At 58.8% G+C, this 11,140-nt stretch overlaps 2 protein-coding genes across 4 annotated transcripts; both read right to left on the bottom strand.

The window, feature by feature from the left end:
• Window positions 1-176: 176 nt before the first annotated feature.
• Window positions 177-3,296, bottom strand: ATP6V0B (ATPase H+ transporting V0 subunit b). The gene is made up of 8 exons (XM_002715155.5): window positions 3,091-3,296; window positions 2,281-2,329; window positions 2,039-2,122; window positions 1,836-1,913; window positions 1,592-1,661; window positions 1,431-1,482; window positions 1,076-1,266; window positions 177-471 (listed from the first exon to the last, which is right to left on the bottom strand). The coding sequence occupies exons 1-8, from the start codon at window positions 3,155-3,157 to the stop codon at window positions 445-447; spliced, it is 618 nt and encodes a 205-aa protein (XP_002715201.1). The 5' UTR covers window positions 3,158-3,296; the 3' UTR covers window positions 177-444.
• A 2,125-nt stretch (window positions 3,297-5,421) lies between these two features.
• On the bottom strand, window positions 5,422-11,071 carry DPH2 (diphthamide biosynthesis 2). 3 transcript variants are annotated; one of them, XR_518283.4, is made up of 7 exons: window positions 8,248-11,071; window positions 7,914-8,026; window positions 7,479-7,702; window positions 6,590-7,273; window positions 6,324-6,500; window positions 6,049-6,244; window positions 5,422-5,566 (listed from the first exon to the last, which is right to left on the bottom strand). XR_518283.4 is itself a non-coding variant. In XM_002715156.5 (6 exons), the coding sequence occupies exons 1-6, from the start codon at window positions 8,392-8,394 to the stop codon at window positions 6,120-6,122; spliced, it is 1,470 nt and encodes a 489-aa protein (XP_002715202.1). In that variant the 5' UTR covers window positions 8,395-11,071; the 3' UTR covers window positions 5,422-6,119. The 3 variants fall into 3 exon arrangements, 2 of the variants coding, with proteins under 2 accessions (XP_002715202.1, XP_069934710.1); XM_002715156.5 differs by having other exon boundaries at window positions 5,422-6,244; XM_070078609.1 differs by lacking the exon at window positions 7,479-7,702 and having other exon boundaries at window positions 5,422-6,244.
• Between the last annotated feature and the right edge of the window lie 69 nt (window positions 11,072-11,140).

The following is an 11,140-nucleotide window of genomic DNA, read 5'->3' on the forward strand; positions in this document are numbered from 1 at the left end:
GGGGCCATCGGCTAGGCGGCGTCATCTCCCCACCCCGGCAGGTAGTCTGTCCAGGTCCAGAGCACGCAGGTGTGGACGAGTCAGAAGCTGCCCAGAGCCTGGCAGGGAGTTGAGTGCTGGGCCCATTTTACCCTTCCTTTGTGAAAGGCGGCGCAAGAGGGTAACGGAAGCAGAAGGAACCCAGACAATCACGTTTATTTCACAAACACAGGGACGGGGTGACAGGTGGAAGTGGGGGCCACAGATGCACGGCTGCAGGAACGGTCGGTCGCCATCAGCAGTCCACTCCCCCACACAGGGTTCAGCCTGGAGGGCGAGGCCTCCCAGGTGACAGGCAGTGAGAGGTGGGTTCAGGGGCGCCCTGAACAACTACAGGGCACAGCTCCAGCTGTCCCAGGAAACCAACAATAAATAAGAGGGGGCGCGGCCCCCCACACGGATGATCTAGTCACCCATCTTCACTCTGGAGGTCTGCAAAAGAAGAACAGGAGACGTCAGGCAGGGCCAGAGGAGTGGGAACGCCAGAGCCCAGCGACACGTGGTTACATGCAGAGACTACAACAGATGGAGGACTGGTCCAGGACGGACACTCAGGGACACACACACAGGAACAGGGTCAGCCACACAGCGCCTGAGGTAGGCTAAGGGACAGAGAGAAGCCGCGGACGGACAGGGCTGTCAACCAGTCAAGCACCCACAGCCACCCTCAGATCCTCAGGCCAACCCTTAGTCACTTCAAGGACACACAACTTAGACAGGCATGCCCAGGATAAGAGACACAGTCACACACAAGACAGACTTGTACACGCACAGGTAAGACCCCAACCCAGCAGAGACGGGAGGAGATCAACTGTGTTTCCATTGACAGCTGACAGGAAGGTGGGAAATACACAAAGTAACAGGAGACGCAGGAAAGCTATGAAGCAACAGAGCGGAGGCCTGTGGGCCTGACACCAGCTCAGACAAGCACACGCGCAAGCCTCCGAAGAGAACAGCGGAAGAGGAAGAGCTGCTCCCGGGCTCTGTGGTCGCGGAGAAGGGGGCAAGGGTGTAACGGCTCCCGGGGGTTCAGCACCTGAAGGATTGCAACGATGACCCCAAAGAGGCCGATGGCACTGCCAAAGATCTCTACGATGAGAATCTTTACAAAGAGGCTGGGGTTCTGAGCGTCGGCCAGGGCGGCTCCACTGCCCACGATGCCCACGCAGACTCCACAGAAGAGGTTCGACAGGCCCACTGTGAGGCCAGCTCCGAACATGGAGTAGCCTGGGGGGACGGAGAGGGGGCACGCTGAGCCCAAGCCAGGCCCAACACAGGCTGACAGGGCCAATCCCCACCCCAACACTGCAAAGCCGGCCAAGGCAGGTGGGAGTTAAGAGGGGGAGGCAGGTGTAGACTCCAGCTTCTTGCTTTCGCAGTCTCCCACCTACCTGCATGGTAGTTCCGATGGCCAATGGCCTGGGGGTCAGTGGCACTGAAAGGCTGAGGGAAGCAGAAAAGCAATCAGAGATCCCCCTGCTGCCTCCACCCCATCCCTAAGCCGGGTGTAGAATACACTGCAATGGATGCCCAGCCCCACCCAGCCCCATACCTCAGCCATGTTGCTAATGACGATCGCCATGATGATGCCGTAGATGGCCACAGCCTCACAAAAGATGATGCTGGTGGCAGAAGGGGTGGGAGCAGGGGGTGAAGAGGAGAGATGAGAAGGAAACCAACCTTCCTCCCCAGAGACTGACACCCACTCCAGCAGGAGGCTGGCGAGAGGCAGTCACATCAGGTCAGGCACACGGGTCCCACTGTCCTGACAACTTTCCCACAGCCCACACACTTACCTCACCAGGTTCTTGGTTTTGATCCTGGGGGCCTTCACCCCTCCCCCAATGATGGATGAGCCGGTGATATAAATGCCCCTGGAGGAAGGGTAACAAACTGAGCAGCAGGCCCAAGCTGTCACTGCCCCCAGCGTGACTAAGAACCCAGTGATACCACCTGCCATGACTCAGCCCCTCCCCCAGTCCCACCAGCCAACACTCACCAGGCCGCTCCAACCACAGACAGGGAGATGGCCAGGCCAATGCCCAGGTTTGACCACATGAAGGGGGAAGTCTCGGTCAGGAACCTGGTGTGCAGACATGGAAGAGAACCAGTCTTTCTTCCCCTCTCTCACCCCACAGGCCCATGACCCAGGCAGCCAGGGGTGTGGGTGGGGGGCTCAGAGCAGGGGGCAGGCTGCAGAGAAGCCGCTCCCAGGGGAAATCCTCCCCTGCCCTCCCTTACCAGGCCACATCAAAGCGGAAGCCCAAGTCAAAAATGGTGTAGCAGATTCCTGCAGCAATGGGAGAAAGAAAAAAAAAAAAAAAAAAAAAAACGGGGTCAGGGGCTGCTCTCCAGAGAGAAGTCCCCCAAATGGAGAAGCCGCCGCCGGGCTGAAGGGCCACTCCCTAAAGGTGTAGGCGGCCCGGGTCAAGGCAGATGCCTCCGGCCGGTGCCCCACGAAGCGCTGCTGTCCGCAGACTGCTCTGCCCAGGCCTCCACTTTCTGAGACTCCCCCGGGCACAGAGCTCCCTCCAGGACACCCGTTCCAGACCCAGACCCTCCAAAGACACGCCCCCAGCAGGCCGGAATAACCCGGAGGAAGGGAGGGAGCGAGCAGGTGCTGCGGTCCAGGTCCCGCCAGATCCCGCCGGCCCAGTGCGCGCCGCTGTTTGCCCAACAAGCTGAGGGTGGAGTGGGGGAGGCAACAGCGCCGGGGAAAGAGGAACTGGAACGGCCGGCTCCTGACCGAAGCAGGCTGGTCAGGAGCAAGAAAGGGCCGTCAGCGATGAGCTGAGGGCGATGGCCGTGGTGACAGAAGGGGACGACTGCTGCTCTCGCGGCCCCCACCCTCCGCCGCCTGCGCCCCTCCTCCAGCAGCTGGGGATGCGGCTCCTCTGCTGGGGATAAGAGGCCCCAACAGACGTGCGGCCAGCACCGCAGCCCAGGCTACAGAGCCTGCGCTGGGGCCCGGCATTCCCGGCACCCCACTTGCTCCGCTACGCTCCGGCTCAGCCCCGCGGCTGCCCCCGCCCGCCGGGACCCCCGCCTCACCCACGACTAGCGCGCAGGCCCAGAAGGCCACGAAGACCCCGGAGTAGAGCAGTGCTAGCCCCGTCATGGCGGTAACGACACTGGGGGTCGGATCGGCGGCGGGGCCAGAGCTAGATCCGCGTCCCTGCGTCCACCTTCCACCCCGCAGTCCGTCCGCCCGCCCCGCAGCGTCACCTGACCTGCCCACGTGATGCGCGAGCACCACGTGACCCTGGCCAGGCTCTGCGCGGCGGCGCTGCCAGTCCGGAGCACGACGCCGGAACTGCAGGCGCTGAGGATTGTGGGAGTTGTAGTCCCACATCTCGGAGACGGCCCCGGCGCGGTGCCGGCTGAGTGTAGAGGCTTGCGGCCGGCCGCAGCAGCCCTGCTTTGTCCCGGGTTCTGTGTGCGGACTCCTGGTTTAAGTCTTGGGCCGCGTTTGTGCTCGCCCTGCGTACCACCCAGTTCCCGGAGGGTGCCGTGCTCTCTTCCTCGCCTAGCGAATGCCGTTTCCTTCCTTGTGCGCGTCCCGTTGCCTGGCTGAGCCCCAAAGCCAGTCTTCCGGCAAGACTTCCCTAACCCAGAGGCAGGTAGTGTAGCTGCCGTGGTTTCCACGAGGCCCGTGAGCCTTACAAAACTTCAGTAAGGTCACGTCGGTCCCCTATTTAAATACCCCACGGTTCCCATTTCTCTCAGAATCTCAGCCAGAGTCCTTGGGGGTCGACCCCAAGCTGCCGCCCGGAGTTGCTGAAGTCCCAGCTATTGAGACCCCCAATTTAAAAAGTCCTCAGAGGCGCACCAGGGCCTCAGATGCAGCCGCTGTGCACTCTACCTGGCTTCACCTAGTGCTCCCCGAGCAACTGCGCCGGCGGCACTGCCTTCCTCGCTGTTCCAGCCGCGTCACCTCCCTGCCCTTGAACTCTGCAGCTCCTGACCAACCATGTGGCGCCCTCTGCAACTTCCATTCAGCCTTTGCTCACATTCCTTATAAGGTCTTCACTGACCATTCTGTTTAATATTGTAACCCCCTCCCTCATAAACGCTCCTTTTTCATTTTTAAAAATGTTACGGCAAAGGTAGACAGATGGAGAGGTCAAGTTCACGTGATGCACTGTGGGACTGGGCCAGGCTGAAGCCAAGAGCCCAGAGCTCAATCCAGGTGGCAGGGACCCGGGTGACGGAGCCACCCCCTCTGCTGCCTCCCAGGGTGTGCATCCGCAGGGAGCTGGATGGGAAGAGAGCAGCCGGGACTCAAACTGTGCACTCTGGACACAGTCCCTGAAGCTTCTTCCCGGTTACTTCCCTTGCCACTCGGCAAACAGGCTTTGTTTGCCTACACCCCTTGGTCAGAGTATAAAGACCAAGATTTCTGTCTTGCTCACTGCTGTATTTCCAGTGGCAAGCAGAGTGGGTTCCCAGTGCTATTTCTAGAATACAGGATTGGTAACTACCTTGCCCGGCTTACCACAGTCAGTTTATAGCTCTGCCTCTGGGTCCTCCCCAAGGGCAGGCAGTCACAGCTCCTTTGCTAACTTGTGCCGTCAACTCCCTGACAATACTGACAGGACAAGATTCTCAGCAAACGCAGAGGAATGAACAGGGGAGTCTCTTTACTACACCCCTCAACCTTTAAGGCCCAGTAACCAGACTTTGCTTGAAAACACCCACCATGCTGGTTCCTGCCTGTGTCTTAGCCCAAGCATACTTTCCATGCTTTTTCTCTTGAGTTTTTTTTTTTTTTTTTTTTCCTCCCTCTACATGATTCAGCTTAGAAAGGACAACATCATGGTGCAGTGGGTTAAGCCACTGCCTGCCGTGCCACCAATCCCTACTGGAGCCCCACTTCAGGACCCAGCTGCTCTGTTTCCAATCCAGCTACCTGCTACTGCACCTGTGAAGGCAATGAGTGGGTGATGGCCCTAGTACTGGGAACCCTACCACCTATGTGGCATGCCTGGATGGAGTTTCTGGGTTTCAGCTTAGGCCTGGCCCAAACCTGGCTGTTGCAGCCATTTGGGAAGTGAAGCAGCACACGAAGAGCTCTGTCTCTCCTGTTCCTCTTGTCCTGCTGCCTTTCAAACAAATACATAAATCTTGAAAGAAAGGGAAAAAAGATCCAGCTTAGGACAAGTAGCCTCTTGGAAGGTTCCTCGGAGTGCCACTCAGGTGCTTGGGGGAACAGAGCTGCCCTGGGGCTTCCCCCCTCAAGGTGCAACCACTTCACCGTGTGGGGATGGCGACTTAACCGTTCTTCCCCCCAGCCACACGGTGAGCATAGGATCTGGCTAAATACAATTCACATGTCCATCCACCGGGCCTGCCGTGTTTGATGAATTAAAAGGAGCAGAAGCAGACAGAGTATTTGCTTTATTTGAGTTTCTGTGGTCTCCCTGAGAAGCAAACCTGAGTCGGTACAGACCAGCTCTGTCCGGCTGAACTCTCTGTGGTGCGGAAGTGTCCTCTGGCTGCGCTGTCCCCTGCCGTGGCCACTCAGCACCTGAGTGTGGCCAAGAAACTGAGCTCGGAACCTGACTGAAGCGCGAGCACGCGGGTCTGCAGCGGTTCTCACCCAGGGGCTGTGCTGCCCCCCGCGGGCCATTCACCATTCTCTGGAGACATGCTTGGTTGTCCCAGGCGGGGTGGGGGATGGGGACGTGCTGCTGCTAAACACAGCACAGACACCACCGTAAGGAATCACCTGGCCCCAAATGTCAACATGCTGAGGCTGAAAGAGCCAGGCCTACGGCTTCTAGTACCTTTCACAGGCCCCCGGCTGTTCCAGGACTGATGGGCTCGGGCCTCAGGAAGGCCCGCGCTCCCTTTCCCCACTCAGTCTGACAGGCATTCCCCGAACCAGTGCATGCTGGGCCCTGGGCCGGCGCCTGGCAGGACGGGCACAGAGCCTGTCCCTGGCGAGAGGCCGCCTCTGCCCTCCCTCCCTTCAGGCTTCTTCAAGGATGTAGGCAGGACGACAGGCACCTGCTGCGGGGAGCGCTGAAGGCCCGCGCAGCGATCCACAGGTCCACGTGCATCTCTGGCCCCGTGTGCTATCAGCTGCTTCCCTCATCCTCGTAAGCGATGGCGATCCCGCGTCTTCCGCTCACAGCTCCGGTCACTGGCGTCTCACCCAGGCGCGGCTCCAGCCCCTGCCAGCTCCGGGAACTAAGGAATGAGGCTGTAGAGGAAGGCGGCTCAGGCTGGGTGGGCTGAACCTGCCGGAGGAGCTGGCTGGGGCTGCTGACCTGCACACTCACCTGCAGGGCTGCTCTCGGCCAGCTCCAGCTGAGGCCGAGGGGTCAGGGCCGAGCATCCGGGCTCATCGGGTGACTTCCAGGCAGGTGGGGGCCGCAGCTCCCCAGAAATGAGCGACACATCTGGGGTGTCCCACAACTCAGACTCAGGTGGCGGGAGGGGCACGTGGAAGGGAGAGCCTGAAAGGGAATGAGGAAGAAAATGCACACCGGCCCCGACTCCACGCCCGGAGTCCCCACCTCAGCCCAGGCAGCGCCCCATCACTCACCGGGCAGTAAGTCCGCGTAATGAGTGAGGTGGGGAGCCAGGCCTGGAGGTGGCCAGGCAGGGTTGCAGGCAGCCTCCAGCTCACAGGGTGCCAAGACGGGCCGGAAGAAGCCACCAGAAGGCTGGGGGGCCAGGGCACCCAGGGGACAGGCCAACAGCACAAAGATGTCCATCTCAGGGAAGTTGGCGAGCTTGGCAGGGGTGGGTCGCCCCAGGGCCAACACGTAGCTACGCTTGCCAGCAGCCTGTGTCAGCTTCTGAAGGTGTGCCAGGGCCTCACGGTGCCGGGCCACACCCAGCGTGCCCGCCAGCAGCCCCACCACACGGGCATCTCGAGCTCTTTCTACCAGATAGCGTCTTCGTGCCCTCAGACGCCCAGCCCGGGCACCCTCATCCTGAGTCCGCCCTGTGTCTGGGCAGCAAGAGAAGAAGGGCCGCTCTGGTGCCCATCCCAAGAGCAGCCGGCTCAGGTCCGGATCAAGGTCGGGGTCAGAGCTGGCCTCAGAGCCTCCCACGTAGAAAGCCCCATACTCTTCCAGGCACCTCCCTGGGGCCAGGGGGAAGCGGCGCCCAAAACGCTCCAGGGGCTCTGGCTCTGGCCTGAGGGACCCCGCTGGCAGGGGGAGAGCTGGGCTGGAAACTAGCAGGTCCAGGTAGCGTGGGCGCAGGAGAGTGGCCAAGGCCTCTGGAAGACAGGGAAGACGGCGTCACAAGTCGGGGCTTGGCAAAACAGGAGCTCCTCCTCCCCAGGAGACCAAATGTGACCCCCAAAGGAAAGGCTGGGGCCGAGCAACCATCACAAGACGTCTGTATACTAGAGAACCGGGAAATTAGCGCACAAGGCAACAGGCCCACCCTTCCTTCCAGCACACACAGGCAAAACCCCTCACCCATGGCGTGTGCGCAGGCCGGCTCACTCAGCAGTGCCACGGGCACTGTGGGGTCTGGGTTCTGGGCTTCAAAAGCCTTGGCACAGAGCTCCAAGGCCACGGAACGCTGACCAAGGACGAAGGTGATGGGCAGCGGGCGGGATGGGGGGCTCAAGCAGGCAGGGCCAAAGTGTACAAGGGCCTGAGCCCCAGCTTGCTCGGCACCCAGCACGTCCACGCAGCAGCTGCAGGGGAGAGACCATCAGTGAGCGGAGCTGCTCTCACCAATGGGAAATGTGATCAGCGCCGGAAGCGGTGTTGTGAACGGGGGACAACGCCACCGCGGGGAGCTAACATCGGGAGGACACCCTCACGAAGAAACACACCACTGGAGGCAGACACTGTCATATGAGCGACATCCCAGGATGCACAGCCCACGTAAGCCCCAAGCCGCACCTGCCATAGGCCGTATCCCCCAGAATGAACATCTTGGACCCCGTGGCCTCCTCCAGTCGTGCAGCCACAGCCCCGGCGTCCCCCAGGAGGTGGTCAGGGAACTGCAAGGCCACCTGTAATATAAGCCGTGGAGTCGGGCACGGCCGCTCCCTCACCGGAGCCCCCACTCAGCTTTCAAAGCCCGTGCTCCCAGAGGGGCACTCCGCCCACGGAGAGGGTCAGGGGTGGCCCGCGCACTGCGGCCGACCGACTCTCCCACCCGCTGTCTGCACAAAACCCCACAGGACCCTGATCCCCAGACGGGTGAGCCACCCCGCCCTGCGCCCGCTCTCACCCGCTGACTCCCCAGGTCGCGGACAAATCCCACGACTCGCTCCAGCTCGTAGACTCGGTCGAGGTCGGCGATGGGAGTGAGCACTCCCGGGGCGCCCGCCTCCCGCTGCAGCGCCGCCTCCGCGGGGCTGCTGAAAGTAGTCTCCATGAAGCAACAGCCTGGGTGGCGAGATGCAGCGGGGACTTCCCTCGGCCAGCTCCGGGGCCCTCAAACAGTCAGAGTCACTTCGTGGACGGAGGTGGAATCACAGGCTATCCGCGGCCCACGCACCACACTTCCACTCTGCCAAACTCGCCTTCTCCACTGCGCATGGGGCCTACACGCGGAGGCTACTTCCGGAATTTGGAGGCGTGGCCGACAGCAATCTTACCAATCCCAAAGCAGCGTGGCTCTCTCCCTCCAATCCCTGCCACCGAGCCGAACACGGAGAGCCAATGATCGGTCCAAGCCTCGGTAGAGCCGCAGAGGAAGGCGCGAAGCCTTGTGGGTCTTGTAGTTCCCCGGGTCGCCAGTCCCAAGGGCAGGTCCCCAGAACGCGGACTCTCCAAAAATTCCTGCACCAAGTGAACCGCTCCTCCTTTTTGCCTCGCAAATAAACAATACCCCAACTTGAGCAGGCCCTATTTGCTATCACTGACCCTCTCACCGGCGAGGTAGCACTGCGTTCCTAACGCGGCACCCAACTGCATGGGTTTCAATGTTGCGCTTGGCCGCCTATTATGGAGTAACTCAGAAATGTCTCTATCCTTTTCCTGATCTGCAGAGTGGTGTTGGTGGTGGAGTGTTAGCATTAGTATTTCCTTAGATTAAAAAAAAATTAATTAAAAACGTGTGTGAAAGATCCCAGGACTGCAGATGAGAGTTTGATGTCAGGAGAGCATTAAGACTACAAAAGAAAGAAGCTGAGCTTATGTTTTGATGTCAATCTGGATTCAGGTGTTTGGCTTCCACTCTGAGGTCGCTGTCGAGACACAAAACCTTTCCAGACCTGCACACACACAGAGCTAACAGGTCACTGGATTTTTGTTCCACTTCTCTCCCCCACTCCAGTTTTTCTGTGGCTAACAAGACATAAATAATAAAGTCAGGGCTTATTCCCCGACATGCAAAACAAAACAAAAGGACTTTTTAAGAGGACTGTTGTGATGCTCAAATTAAACTTGTATGGAAAACATCACAAGGTAGCCCCCCATGTATCAGTAAAAGCATCTGCTAAGACCCTCATAGCAGCCTGTCAATCAGGAAAACACTGAGCACCTACTGCTCACCAGGGATGACATTGTTAGCACTTACAGCCTGTGGAGGAAGAATTATCCCATCTTAGACAAGAAAAAGGGTGTGAAGGGACCACTTGGCCACTAAGACACTGCATGCCAGTGCCACAGTCAGCATCAAACAGGTCTACTGTTTCAGAAGCTGGGCTTTAGACCTCTCCTGCATTCTCCTCTCTTCTGTTATATTTGCTCCCGTGGTTGGGGGTAGAAGGCAGAAGAAATCTTGATACTGTGTAATAAGAAAGGACTAAAAGTAAAACATCTCCACATACCCCAAGAGGTGAGAAATCAAGAGTAAGGTAAGAACAGGACATAAGAGGAGGTGGGGGGGCCAGCGCAGTGGCGTAGTGGGTAAAGCCGCTGTCTGCAGTGCCGGCATTCCATATGGGCACTGGTTTGAGTCCCGGCTGCCCCACTTCAGATCCAGCTCTCTGCTATGGCCTGGGAAAGCAGTGGAAGATGGCCCAAGTCCTTGGGCCCCTGCACCTGTGTGGGAGACCTGGAAGAAGCTCCTGGCTCCTGGCTTTGGATCAGCGCAGCTCTGGCCACATTGGGGAGTGAACCAGCAGATGGAAGACCTCTCTCTCTCTCTGCTCCTCCTTCTCTGTGTAACTCTTTCAAATAAATAAATAAAATCTTAAAAAAAAAAAAAAAGAGGCAGGAGAAGGGGACAGGGTGGCTTCAGGAGATTGTAGATGATGGAGTGGGACTTAAGCTGGCTGGTGGGGGAAAAGGTTGAATGAGGAAGAATGGAGACAGGGAACTCAGGGAAAAGTTGGGAAAAGGGAAAGTGTGGGATGCATGTAGGAGTAATCAGTTCTCCCATTCGTTCAAGGGGACTCAGGAGTGGGGAGACCTGTCCTTTTCTTCAAATCTTGGAGAAGGCTGGGGTGCCTGAGGCAGCCCAGATGAAAGCATGGCCAAGGAGACAGAAGGGAGACTACGCTGAGGGAGGAAAGCAAGGGCAGCGCGGGCGCTGTCCCTGGTCCTGACCAAGCTCTGCCCATCTGCACTGGGTATCCCAGAGAAGCGGGGAGCTTCAGGTTCACAGACAACACCAGGTCCTGCTGTCCTCCTCCTCTGGGGGCTGTGATGCCTTCTCTCCCATGTACACTCAGCCCCACTTTCTGTAGTCCTCGTCAACTGTGTGATTGGTGTAACCCATGCCAGAAACCCATTCTGGAACTCAAAGCCCCACTCTGTTTCTCCCCTCCCAACTGGACACAGAGCCACCCACTTCCAGCCCAATTCTTCAAGAATGGATCTAGGAAGACTTCTATTCCCACCAGAAATGAAACTTCCTCCATGCAGCCCTTCTCTCACCATTCTCCCAGCTTACTATGGTGATCACGGACTACGTCAGCTTTTGTACAGGACACAGCTAGGGGTCTAGTACTCAGCACTGTTGATTAAATAAACATATCCACGCATGTGCCTTGGGACTAGCCAAATGGATGTTGGGGGGTGGCTGGTAATACCACAGCCTCTCCCCTCCACATCTCACCCCAAGGGCAACGGCTTGGCTACAGCAGTACCTCCTGTGCCCTAGGAACTAGAGGGTGAGCACACACCTCACTTCCTCTCGGGCACTCCCTCCCAACGCCTGGGCCCAACATCCT

This window comes from Oryctolagus cuniculus, chromosome 7 (genome assembly GCF_964237555.1).
Source record: "Oryctolagus cuniculus chromosome 7, mOryCun1.1, whole genome shotgun sequence".
Lineage (NCBI taxonomy): Eukaryota > Metazoa > Chordata > Mammalia > Lagomorpha > Leporidae > Oryctolagus > Oryctolagus cuniculus.

What these genes read in the sequence shown, in the direction of transcription:
- ATP6V0B (XM_002715155.5), bottom strand. Translation starts at nt 3,157, where the DNA reads ATGACGGGGCTAGCACTGCTCTACTCCGGGGTCTTCGTGGCCTTCTGG. An exon ending in TTCCGCTTTGATGTGGCCTG is followed by an intron (nt 2,123 to 2,280) that starts GTAAGGGAGGGC and finishes TCTGCACACCAG; the next exon opens with GTTCCTGACCGAGACTTCCC. An exon ending in TCATCGTTGCAATCCTTCAG is followed by an intron (nt 472 to 1,075) that starts GTGCTGAACCCC and finishes CTTCTTTTGCAG; the next exon opens with ACCTCCAGAGTGAAGATGGG.
- DPH2 (XM_002715156.5), bottom strand. Translation starts at nt 8,394, where the DNA reads ATGGAGACTACTTTCAGCAGCCCCGCGGAGGCGGCGCTGCAGCGGGAG. An exon ending in GGCCTGCGCACACGCCATGG is followed by an intron (nt 7,274 to 7,478) that starts GTGAGGGGTTTT and finishes CCTGTCTTCCAG; the next exon opens with AGGCCTTGGCCACTCTCCTG. An exon ending in GGCCGAGAGCAGCCCTGCAG is followed by an intron (nt 6,245 to 6,323) that starts GTGAGTGTGCAG and finishes CTTCCTCTACAG; the next exon opens with CCTCATTCCTTAGTTCCCGG.